Raw genomic sequence first — 13,331 nt, 5'->3', positions numbered from 1 at the left:
CACACTTCCTGAAAAAAATAGAGATAATTGGGATGCACCCTGAGGTAGGAGGGAGAGGGAGCTAAATGAAGAAATCAGGGGAAGGAACAGGAGCTGTGAACAATGAGGCAGAGAAATCTAACTAGTTGAGCTCAATGGCACGCAGTTCTCAAGAGGGCCAACAAATTAATTGATTTCCTCAAGGTATTTTGAAATATGAGTTTCCATTTCTGCATTTTAGAAAGGGCAGCTGTCAAGATATTGAATTGCATTGCGCAGCAAGAATAACAAATCAAGGACCCAACATCATTCCTGACAGAAAAGCTTAGAAATACAAGCTGCTCTGTGCCAAACAGCTCTTAGTTTTCCAGACATACACTGTACAAATTAGTGTTCAACAAATTAGAATTTAAAATGACAAAGACTGTTTATTTGTGTGCTGGCCTCAAACTCAGTACAGATACACCAAATGCTTCCACCAGCAAGTTAACAGTCACACGCAAAGTCTAAAAGCAGGGACAACGAGGACCAGTGGTAGGGTTGAATAGAGGTGTTCTTATTGTATGTTAGAATGCTAACACAGATATATAACGTTATAATGGCCTTTTGCCTGCAGAGATATAAACAAAAACAACTTTTACAATAGGGAGGATGGAGGGGGAGAGAAAGGGAAAAAACGTCAAGGCATCCTTGCACTTGCTCCCCTCAGAGGATCATGGGAAACTGTCGTCGTCATCTTCGGCCATCTCCTTGGCGAACTCCAGGTCCTGCTGCTCCCGCTCTCTGCGCTCCTGAAATGGAAACACACAGAGAACATGTCAACACATTAAAGCTGCAATAGGTAACTTTTTGGGAGACCTGACCAAATTCACACAGAAATGTGTGTTATTTTTCTGTCACTCATTGAAAGCAAGTTTAAGCGGTATATCTGTTCTATGTGTGCTATGCATCTGTACACCAGCTTCAAATAGCTGAAAATATAAGATTTTTGGTTATGGAAAATATATTTCAGTGGTTTAGATGGTACAATGATTCTCACAAACTGAAATTAGGCAGACTAAGACTTAGCAACCAGAAAATGGGTAATTTCTGCATAGTGCATCTTTAAAACGATTAAGTTTGCAAATAGCAAACATTTTAAAATGATAGTACACATCTAGTCTGAAATTCTAGCCCCAAATATAACATGACAAAAAGTAGTTGACTACACTACCCCCTTGTGGTCACAACAGTAAAATATAGTATACTGGTAGTTCAGTAGAACAGATACAAAGAACAATTTCCTACCATCTCCAACAGAACTCTCACGAGGGTCAATTTCAGGGGCTAATACAAGGAGTAGTACAAGGTTGGTACACACCTCTGCTGATTCTAGGTCCTTGTTGTAAGCCTTGGGTGGAAACCTCATGGCCTTGACAGACATATTGTGTATGTCCAGGCAGAAGGAGATCCTCTGGTGGAAGGCCAGCTGGGGCTCCCTGGTACCGTAGATATCCATGGTCTCTTTAGACTGAACATAGCCTTTCTCATGGTTGATGCTGGCTTCGATCACTCCATCACGGATAGCCTGGAAAAGAGGGATGAGGTCGGGAGAGAGAAAAATCAGTAAGAGACTGAGGTAGTTTTCCATTGCCACCTGTGGCTTAGGACAGTTGAGGACTGCATGCCATATTTACCACACAGAAGCGATGTGCTTCTCTATTAATGCTCTTTAGGAAATATCATGATCTTAAGGTAAATGTACAATATATACACTGAACAAAAATATAAACGCAAAAAAGTGTTGTAAAGTGTTGATTCCATGTTTCATTAACTGAAATAAAAGACCCCAGACATTTTTATATGCACAAAAAGCTTATTTCTCTCAAATGTGATGGGTGACATGTTTGGCATATCAAGAAGCTGATTATTAAACAGCATGATCATTACACAAGCGCACAAAACCATGTCTCAAGTTAAGGGAGCGCACAATTGGCATGCTGACTACAGGAATTTCCAGCAAAGCTGTAATGTTAATTTCTCTACCATAAGCCGCCTCCGTCATTTTAGAGAATTTGTCAGTCCAACTGGCCTCACAACCGCAGACCACATGTAACCACGCCAGCCCAGGACCTCCACACTTGGCTTTTTCACCTACGGGATTGTCTGAGACCAGCCACCCGGACAGCTGAAGAAACTGTGGGTACGCACAGCAAAATAATTTCTGCACAAACTGTCAAAAACAGCCTCAGGGAAGCTCATTTGCGTTCTCGTCATCCTCACCAGGGTCTTGACCTGACTGCAGTTCAGCGTCCTAATAGACTTCGGTGGATAATTGCTCACCTTCGATGGCCACTGGCACGCTGGAGAAGTGTGCTCTTCACAGATGAATCCCGGTTTCAACTGTACCGAGTAGATGTCAGAAAGTGTGTATGGAGTCGTGTGGGCGAGCGGTTTGCTGATGTCAATGTTGTGAACAGAATGCCCCATGGTGGCGGTGGGATTATGCTACGGACAACGCACACAATTGCATTTTATCGATAGCAATTTGAATGCCCAGAGATACCGTGATGAGATCCCGAGGCACATTGTTGTGCCATTCATGCGCCGCAATCACCTCATTTTTTATCATGAAAATGATATGTCGCAAGAATCTGTACACAATTCCTGAAAGCTGAAAATGTCCCAGTTCTTCCATAGCCTGCATACTCACCAGACACGTCACCCATTGAGCATGTTTGGGATGCTGTGGATCGACATGTATGAGAGCATGTTCCAATTCCCATCAAGATCCAGCAACTTCGCACAGCCATTGAAGAGGAGTGGGACAACATTCCACAAGCCACAATCAACAGCCTGATCAACTGTATGCGAAGGAGATGTGTCGCGCTGCATGAGGCAAATGGTAACATCAGATACTGACTGGTTTTCTGATCCATGCCCCTAGACCGCGTTGACCCCAATCTGGGTTCGAATAACGGTTCACCAATTGAGTATGGCTGTAATATGTCATCTTTACCTTGGCCACTATGAACTCAGCATCCTCTGGACTGTCCAGCTGCAGCTTCTGAGCGATGTCTGCCAGGGATATACGAGAGTATGACAGGCTGATCATACGCACACCTACAGGGAGAGATGGTTTTAAATATCAACAAGTCATTCAGGTATTAAAAATGAAGAGCCATGACCAAAAACTTAAAAAGAAGAGGGAAGCCATCTGAGAATGTGGAAGAATAGCCCGAAGTGAAAGGCCTGGTCACTGACCTGTCTTGATGACATTGTGTCGCAGGCGGATGATCAAGGTGTAGGTGCCGTCTGCCTGGAACTTCTCTCCAAACTGATCCAGGGCCTGGTTGAACTTGGCCAGGTTACCCGTCCTGACAGCTGTGTGGGAACAGAGACCAGGATTGAAATCTTACTCACTTAAAATGCATTCTCATGACCCAGCTTTCCCGACAACTTACCCTGGGTGAGCAGGAAATAGGGTGCTAGGGATCTCTTCAGTGGAGCCTGGCGGAACTGCAGCCTGTCTGGGATCTCCCCAAGCAACAGCTCCACCACAATCAGCAACTTGTGGACCTGATAGGGATAGAGATGTGAACAAACTTTTTTTGTGGGCTATTTTATTTGTTAAGCACTTTGATATGTATCTGCTGAATTATTATTGAAATATTGTAATAGCATTAGCGACTGAGAAAAACAAATTGATACAATTTACAGCCAATAATGCAGGCCTTAGGGGTGGGGGGGTGAGCATGCGGGTCTTGGCAGATGAGATGTTGTCATTGCGTGCGTCTAAGTTGTTGTTCGCGTGTGTAGGTTTGTGTATGAAGTAGAGAAAGAAAATTAGGAAAAATGTAAAACTAAATATTATATATTTAAAAAAGAAATGCATCATCCCCTGTAAGAAATGTGCTATATAAATACAGTTTGAGCAACAACTGTAAAACCATAAAAGTGTATTTCATTTATTTTTATTTTAAATAAGGTAGCCTAGTGGTTAAGAGAGTTGGGCCAGTAACCAAAAGGTCGCCGTTTCAAATCCGTGTGACGACTTGGTGAAAAATCTGTCGGCTCTGCCCTTGAGCAAGGTTCTTAATCCAAATTTCTTCGATAAGTCGCTCTGGATAAGAGTGTCTGCTAAAAGACTAAAATGTAATAATTGCACTTAGGGAAAAACTGCATGCTGTGTGTACTGACTGTCTGTTTGAAGCCCACAGCTGTGTGTTGGGGGGCCTTCCTCAAGGCGTTGGTCAGGGTCCTCCTGGCCTCTGTGTACTCCAGCTGGATAGCCTTGATACGACCTGGAGGGGCGAGGGAGCAGTGGTGGAAAAAGTACCCGATTGTCATACTTTAGTAAAAGTAAAGATACCTTAATCGAAAATTACTCAAGTAAAAGTCACCCAGTAAAAACCTACTTGAGTAGAAGTCTAAAAGTTTTAAATATACTTAATTACTTATCAAAAGTAAATGTAATTGCTAAAACCGACACAAGTATCAAAAGTAAAAGTATGAATAACTTGTTTTACATTAGTTTACAGCTAGCCAGGGGCACACTCCAACACTGAAACATAATAGGGATGGTCTCTATAAGTGTGAATTTGACAATTTCTGTCCCGCTAAGCATTAAAAATGTAACGAGTACTTTTGGGTGTCAGGGAAAATGTATGGAGTAAAGAGTACATTATTTTCTTCAGGAATGAAGTAAAAGTATAAGTTGTCAAAAAATATAAATAGTAAGTTAAAGTACAGATACCCCAAAAAAACTACTTAAGTATTTTTACGCCACTGGGAGGGAGAGAATGATCAGAGTGGAAAAGCAGCAAACTAAGGCCATAACTACAAATTAATTCATATTCTGAGGAAGTTTCTTAGTCACTTCAAAATCTGTAGAGGCGTAGTGGCCTGATAATTCAATTGAATGTGATTAAACTAAACTTCTGATGTCGTCAACTAATAAAATGTTTACAGTTTAATCACAGGTGATGCTTTATTTAAACAGAAATTGGTATGCTTAGGGCTCCTCCCCCTCACCTGTATAGTAGAGGTAGCGGGCCCACTCGTTGTTGTTGGCCAGCTCGGGGAAGACTGACTTGGACACCAGCTTCTCAGCCTGGTCGTACAGGTTGTACTGCAGGTAGTTCCTCAGCAGCAGGTTGAGCAGCGTGGCCTGGCCGTCGGCGTCGTGCCGCAAGGTGGCTGTCCTCAGGCGCGTGTGCAGGAAACTTTGCGAGAGAAGGGGTTTAATTTGTTTAAAAATCGATCAAAGGCATTACATATTGACTTGCATAGGTTCCAAACTGGCCTACTGCCTTTTGAAACAAATTCCATCTTTCCCCATCTGTTTAAGTCAGAAAAAACAAAAACAGTCAGTGAAAGTGTTGGTGGGCTTACCTACGCACGGTGTCCAGCTGGTTGAGGAACTCGTAGACGCGGGAGTGGTAGTAGTAACACTTAGCAGCCACCAGGTCCAGAGCCCGCCGGTTCTGAGGGCCGATCTTCTGCAAGAGCTCGTCTGACACCTTCTGGGCCTACAGAGAGAAAAGTGAGAAGCTAACAACCAAGACAGGCAGTCGGGCATTAAACCAGTCATAACTTATTTCTAAGGACTATGGTATGACGGTGAGCAATGTAAAACCAAAGAGAATTCAGAGCTCAATCCAATATAAATATGTACTGTGCATGCATGAGAGAGAGAGCGTGTGAGCTCAGTCAGCCCACCTCTGTGTAGCGTTTGTTGTTCGTGAGGTAAACCACCAGGAGCAGCTGCAGGTAGGCCTCCGCCTCAGGGATCAGGGGGGTGGCAGCTGCCTTCCCTGTACGGGGCCTGAACTGGACATCTCCCTCGGTGTCCATGGGCTGGATGGATGCAATTGATGGAGGGGAGAGGGTGTGGGTAGAGGAAAAAGGAAAGACAGAACCGGACAGAAAGCGACCAAAGGAGACAGAGCGAAAAAGGCCATGAGTAATAGTTCATAGCCAAGGTTTCTCAGCAATAGTAATAGTAGTACCACAGTCTTTTCTATCTGATACTATCTGTGCTCATCGTACCTCCTCCAGGAAGCTGAGTAGGAACTCCTTGCCGGCGGCATTGGAGGTGTAGAAGCCAGACACAGCCTTGTGCAGCACGTTGGGGTTGAGGCGGCGGCTGGTGGAGGGCAGGGCACGCAAGGCCCTCAGCACAAAGCGAGGCTCCTTGCCCGACACAGCCTTCTCTATCTGCTTTACATGCTCCTTGATGTCTGCAACCGGAGAGGGGGAGTAAGCTCATAAGGAAAGACTTATGGAAGAGTGATACAGAAAAATCTGACATTTAATTTCAGTTCTTTCACTTATCTCAAAACTGAAAATAATTTAAAATACAATGTAGTTACTGACATGGCAAGCTAGGTAGCTACAATTGGCGATACAAAAAAGTACTGCTTTGACAGTAGTGATTTCCAACTGACACACATTGAAGTAAACATTGCTAGCAAACTGATTAATTAACTAGCTGGCTAGCTATGACTAGGGGGTTTTGTTTTTGTTAGATACCCAGCTAGCTAGCTAACGTTAGCTACCTAACTAGTTACTACTACAGCGAGTGAATAAAAGTCAGACCATATAGTAAACAGGCTAACTAGGTCAGCTATCTATATTCTCTCAGTATAGCTACATTTGAACAAAATATTGCCAATTAAACCGGGCAAATAAGCTAACGTTAGCTAGTTACTTTGACTAACAACTGCTTGCTAACGCTAACTAGCTAACTAAGATTAAGTACAGTAGGTAGCATAAACACGAAGCAGTTGCAATATTCAGTATCTGACATTGAGTTTGAATGTATCCTTTTCAGTATTTGTGTTAAAGCTCAGCTAACCATCTAGCTAGCTACCTTCAAGTGTGAGGGTATCAAGTTCCTTGGGTTTCTTTTCTGCAGTAGCCGAGTCTTCCTCCGGCATCTCCACATCCTGCGGCTCGGGGCCCGCATCCTTCTGTTTATCAGCTTTGGAGTCCTTGGATTTCTCGCGTCTCTTGGCTGTTGTCTCTTTCATACTGTCTGAAATGAAACGTGCAAGTATAAGTAACAACGTAACTATCAATAAGACATGTCAAAATAAACGACGTAGAATTCACATTTATTTGACTCCATTCAACACTCACATTCGTCTCGTCGGCAGAATGACTGGCAACTATTGTGACGCGCAAAGGATTATGGGGACATACCATACTAGTTGATCCTGACAATATCGAGCAGTCAAAAGTAATAGATAGCTGATGAAAGTGATCATTTTCACTGTAATGCTACTTTTAGTACGAATTGTTGTTTTGAAGTAGATATAAAACAGGGAGATTTGTTAACAATAATCATTTTCTTAATCCAATTTAGAGAGAAATCGCATATTTTTAGGGCTCCACTAATCTTCCTTAAATAATCCAAACAATTTATGGCGAGCTGTGATGAAATCAATGATGTCTTGTAAACCTAAAGTGCTTTTGCAGAGTTGTAGCCTATGTGGTCATTTATATGAAGTACATTTCTCACATTGACACATATATACTGAACAAAAATATCAACGCAACATGCAACAATTTAAAAGTTTTACTCAGTTACAGTTCATAGAAGGAAATCAGTCAATTGAAATACATTAATTCGGCTCTAATCTATGGATTTCACAATTGGGCAAGGGCACAGCCATGGGTGGGCCTGTGAGGGCATAGGCCCACCCACTTGGGAGCCAGGTCCATCCACTGGGGAGCCAGGCCCGGCCAATCAGAATGATAATTTTTCTCCCCACGAAAGGGCTTTATTACAGACAGAAATTCTCCTCAGCTCATGAAAAATGGGACCAACACTTTACATGTTGCATTTATATTTTTGATCAGTATACATCATTAGTGGAATAATTTACTTTGTGAGCCAATCCACTCACAACGGTTATGACCATTTTAAAAGCGTCGGCGCACACATACAGTAATTACACTGATTGCTATTTCTACATTATTTCTTTGATCATCTGAACAGTATGATGTTCAGATGATGTTCACATGCCACACAGATCTACTGTAAAGACACCAAACCAAAGGCAAGAGATGTGCCATAAAGTCATATAATCGCAACTTCCTTCACAGCCTTGAAAGAGAAAACAGAGAGGATGGATCAGGGATCGTTTGCACAAGGGGGTAAACAAGAATGTGCCGTTACCATGGAAATGGAGAAAGGGCTAGCATGCCAGCAGAGTAATGAGAGACACATCAAAGTCTGGGAGGATGGTGGGGGAGGTAGTGGAGGGGCGATGCAGCGATCCCGTCCCATGCTGTGCCATCTCCTGCCACCGTGTGGCTCTCTCTCCAAAAGGAAGGGGACATGCGATCTCACACAGACAGAGGTACACAAACCAAAGCCTGTTCCACCCACACAAGCCCAGAGTGAAATAGGAGCCAATATGAATGTGGTGGGTGTTGTATGTGAAGAAAGGGTGTGTCCCTAAACAGACTGCAAAGGGGAGACCCCTACCTGTTCAATAATATGAGGATATGTCACTTATGTACTCTGCATCCTTGAATTGTTGGCATTGTTTTCTCTCGCATGTCCTTAGGACGGTCTTTCATAATTTGACCATTTGATAATAATTGTGAAACCTTGCAACTTATAACCATATATGTGCATTTTGAAAATTCGGATAATATTAAATATTTGTATCAGGAATGTCAACATCAAGTGTCATTATTGAAAGATAATGTCATCACACTTCTCAGTTTCAGTTATACTTGCTAGTTAGATTTTTTTTTGTCTGTACAATTAATGAGCCTTCTTCTCCAACTCATAACTCTGTATATACAAAAAAAATAGTCAACGCAACATGTACGGTTTCATGAGCTGAAATAAAAGATACCAGAAATGTTCCATATGTACAAAGAGCTTATTTCTCTAAAATGTTGTTTACATCCCTGTTAGAGATCATTTATAATTTACAAAATAATCAATCCACCTGACAGGTGTGGCATATCAAGAAACTGATTAAACAGCATGATCATTACACAGGTGCACCTTGTGCCGGTGACAATAAACAGCCACTCTAAAATGTGCAGTTTTGTCACATAACACAATGCCACTGATGTCTCAAGTTTTGAGGGAGCATGCAATTTGCATGCTGACTGCAGGAATTTCCAACAGAGCTGTTGCCAGATCATTTTATGTTATTTCTTTACCATAAGCCCGAGGCCAACAACGTTTTAGAGAATTTGGCAGTACATCCAACCGGCCTCACAACTGCAGACCACGTGTAACCACACCAGCCCAGGACCTTCACATCCGGCTTCTTCACCTGCGGGATCGTTTGAGACCAGCCACTCGGACAGCTGATGAATCTCAGGAGATGGCCTCAAGTCCCTACAGGACAGGATCCCATCTTACTTCAAAGATGGTGTCTGGGAGAGGTTGAAGAGAACTCTAAGAATAAAACCTTGATGAAAGCCTCGCTTTGTGCTGAGGGCCTTGCGTGCCCTGCCCTCCACCAGCCGCCGCCTCAACCCCAACGTGCTGCACAAGGCTGTGTCTGGCTTCTACACCTCCAATGTCGCCGGCAGCAGCTACGACTGAACTGTTTCACTAGTTGATGGTTGGCGTCAGCCCGTTTCACTCCCTTCCTCTTCACAGCAGTACTTAGAAGCAACTGCAGCCTCTGTAGATATTCTGATGCCCTGTCACCTTGATTTTCTTCATGAACCTGGCGAATATCTCATCACCATCCTCTACTAGTCCAGAAACTGAATCGAGTAGCTTCATGTAGGCTCTTGGGGATGCAGAGGAGCCAAGTAGCCTCACCACATCTGAAGCTGGAGGAAGCAGACTCTCCAGGATCCACCGCCCCTGTAGGTATGTAGTGGGGCAATCTTGAAACATCAGTTCAACATGCAGACACCATGTCTTAAAGTCAGCTTCACCTGGGGGCTTTGGCACTTTCCCTGAGAAGGAACGTAGCCGCTATGTTGTAGCGGTGTCACTCCTAATAATATGTTCTACCACAATGCATTGGACCTCAGGTGTGTTAATCACGTCATCGCCCTTTACCTCAGTCCTGGTTGGGGTTGTTCGCCTCCTAACTGTGGACTTCCTCATGTCTGAATGAGGGGGTAGGCGAAGTGGGGGGGTCTTTGTGAGATCATACCTTGTCTCAGCAGATCTTCTCAGTAGGGGTGTGTCGCTATCGTCAGAGTGGACACAGTCATTGCCAGAACTACTAATGTCATCTGAGTAATAAGGAGCAACTAGGGTCTGGTCAGTGGCTCGATACTCATAATGCTGCTAGTAGTTAGTTAACCTACTTCTAGAGAAATATAACCTTTGGGAATATTTTTCATGAAAAGTAAAAACAGATTATTAATGTCTGGTCAAATAATACAGTTTGCTGCTCAAAGTGTGTAACACACTATATGTAAAAAAAAAAAGGATGTGGACACCCCTTCAAATTAGTAGATTTGGTTATTTCAGCCACACCTGTTGCTGACAGATAAAATCAAGCCCACAGCCATTCAATCTCCATAGACAAACATTGGCACTAGAATGGCCTTACTGAAGAGCTCAGGGACTTTCAATGTGGAACCGTCATAGGATGCAACCTTTCCAACAAGTCAGTTTGTAAAATTTCTGCTCTGCTAGTGCTGTTATTGTGAAGTGGAAACGTCTAGGAGCAGCAACGGCTCAGCCGGAAAAGTGGGTTTGGCGGATGACAGGAGAACTCTACCTGTCCGAATGTATAGGGCTAACTGTAAAGTTTGGTGGAGGAGGAATAATGGTCTGGGGCTGTTTTTCATGGAACCCTGACTTCAACCCCATCGAACACCTTTTGGGATGAATTGGAACGCCGACTGTGAGACAAGCCTAATCGCCCAACGTCAGTGCCCGACCTCACTAATGCTCTTGTGGCTGAATGGAAGCAAGCCCCTGCAGCAATGTTCCAACATCTAGTGGAATTCCTTCCCACAAGAGTGGCAGCTGTTATAGCCGCAAAGGGGGGACCAACTCCATATTAATGCCCATGATTTTGGAATGAGATCTTGGACGAGCAGGTGTCCACGTACTTTTGGTCATGTAGTGTATGTGCGTGTATCCTGTGTGTATAGAACAACAATGTCACCACAATGTGTAAAGAGCATAAAATATACAACTGGGCTGCAATACCATTAATCAAGAATAAGTTAGCTCAAGGAGGATTAATGACAGCTTCTACCCCTAAACCATAAGACTCCTGAACAGCTAATCAAAGGACTACCCAGACCCCTCTTTTATGCTGCTGCTACACTCTGTTTATAATCTATGCAGTCACTTTAACTCTACGTACATGTACATATTACCTCAATTACCTCGACTAACCGGTGCCCCCACACATTCTGCTGCTGTTTAATTATTTGTTACTTGTATTTTCAAATGTTTACTTATCTATTTTTTACTTAACCCTTATATTTTTTTATTAACTTAAAGCATTGTTGGTTAAAGGGCTTGTAAGTAAGCATTTCACTAAGGTCGACACCTGTTGTTTTCGGCACATGTGACAAATACAATTTGATTTGAGACTTGAAGCAAAAAAAACTTTATTTTGATAAATTTATTCATACTATTGCATCCTTCCAAAAGATATAGTCCCGACACAGAACTACTGTTGCTTCCCAAACCGGCTGGTCGTTTGCTCTATAGACGCAATCCAGTCATTCTTTTTGTTCTGTATCTATGGACACGACCCTGTCGTTCGTTCTAAATGTTCCATTGCCATACTGGCTGGCAACATTCTTATCCATTGCTTGCTAGCTAGCCAACTACGGCTAACTTACAGTCACGTCAAAAAATTCAGCCAGAATAACAACAGTATCTTCTTTTGCATTTGTTTAAGCTGTTTTCTAGTGACATTTATTTGGATACATCCATAACAATGAGCTAATGAGGCGCAACTTCACCTGGCTATGAAAATGTGCTCTCTCGTCAGGACACTGTTGTTCAAAGGAGCTAGCCAACAACACAGCTAAAACAATCATTTCAAATTGAAGCTGATTTGTATAAACCTTGTTACAAGAATTTTGTTCTCAGTTGTTCATAATACCCAATTGAATTAATTACTCAGCCTGAAACCCAGAATTTGTAAGAAACTGGTTGAAATGAATCAGGCGGAGGCCCAGCTACAATTGTCAGGAATGTTTATTTAGAGAGCTCTGTTTATCATTTCCGGTACATTGGTCTATATACCTCACATTTCGTCATAAACGTCCCTCCTCTCAGATATAATGGCAACATAGTTCACAAGTCTTCTTCTCATACATTGTCTGCCACCTGTTATACAATCTACTACAAGCCCAAGGTCTCTCCCCTCCCTGGGTGGGGAGACTTCCATCCCTGTTATCAGTTTCACAGTGGTCACAAGTTGTCTGCCACAGTTCCTTGCCTACTAACAGTCCCTCTTTCTTATGGACAAACATTCTTCATCAGACAGGATATAATTCTGTTAGTTATAATTCTACGTTAAATGTATACATCATTTAGTCATTATTCATAAAATTCCCATAACAATCCACACTTTGACTAAATATTATACACACGAGCACACATCTATTTTATTAGATAACAATCCACACTTTGACTAAATATTAAAAATCCCACCTCTATTTTTATTAGAAATACCTATTGTTATCCAAAATCAACCACACAAAACCAATATATGTATTTATAATGACTGTTCTAGGCCTACATTAGAATCATAACTCTTCTTATCAGGATTTTTGTTATAATCTTCATCAAAAAACAGTCTAAACATAAAAACAAGAAGGGACCTAAACATTCAAAAATGGATTCATCCAACATAGGCTCTTCGTATGTGAAGGTGCCGGGTCCATCTAGTAGGTCTGGGGACATGTATTCATCATTCCACTGGTCAGAGCTCGGAATCGGTCCATATCGCACGATCTGTAGTGTCATCGATTTCTCCAGAGTCCTGGAAATGAGACCTTTCACACCCAGAATCAAACAGCATTCACACGGAACCAAAACACTCATACAGGTGAAAGTGGCCCACAACACAGTGATTATGACAATTTTCCATTTCCCAAACATACTGTCAAACCAATTTGTAAGAGAATTATCCACCCCATAGTTCTCTGCCAGAGCCTTGGTTACTGATCCGTCTGGAGCTGTGTTATTTAAAAAATAAACATACAGCCATGAACCCCAATCATTCTACATACCCCGCCCTTTTCTGCCAATTTACATATCGAGAGTCAGTCTATTTTACCAGGCCATGAGGGAGGTGTCGGATAATTGGTCAGAGAACCCCTTTACTGCATCCCCAGTCTCATTCACGAATCTCTGTTGCTTATAATAGATGTCATTAATCCAATCCACATTT

At 42.5% G+C, this 13,331-nt stretch overlaps 1 protein-coding gene across 2 annotated transcripts; it reads right to left on the bottom strand.

The window, feature by feature from the left end:
* Window positions 1–381: 381 nt before the first annotated feature.
* LOC120034823 (26S proteasome non-ATPase regulatory subunit 3-like) lies at window positions 382–7,167 on the bottom strand. 2 transcript variants are annotated; one of them, XM_038981470.1, is made up of 12 exons: window positions 7,102–7,167; window positions 6,833–6,997; window positions 6,010–6,200; window positions 5,680–5,817; window positions 5,353–5,489; window positions 4,993–5,183; window positions 4,159–4,262; window positions 3,423–3,537; window positions 3,223–3,342; window positions 2,978–3,081; window positions 1,340–1,546; window positions 382–770 (listed from the first exon to the last, which is right to left on the bottom strand). In XM_038981470.1, the coding sequence occupies exons 2-12, from the start codon at window positions 6,990–6,992 to the stop codon at window positions 693–695; spliced, it is 1,545 nt and encodes a 514-aa protein (XP_038837398.1). In that variant the 5' UTR covers window positions 6,993–6,997; window positions 7,102–7,167; the 3' UTR covers window positions 382–692. The 2 variants fall into 2 exon arrangements, with proteins under 2 accessions (XP_038837398.1, XP_038837407.1); XM_038981479.1 differs by having other exon boundaries at window positions 6,833–6,993; window positions 7,102–7,143.
* Window positions 7,168–13,331: the final 6,164 nt, after the last annotated feature.

Source organism: Salvelinus namaycush, chromosome 3, assembly GCF_016432855.1.
Source record: "Salvelinus namaycush isolate Seneca chromosome 3, SaNama_1.0, whole genome shotgun sequence".
Lineage (NCBI taxonomy): Eukaryota > Metazoa > Chordata > Actinopteri > Salmoniformes > Salmonidae > Salvelinus > Salvelinus namaycush.
Note: the sequence above shows the minus strand (reverse complement) of the source record. Positions and strands in the feature narration are given on the sequence as shown.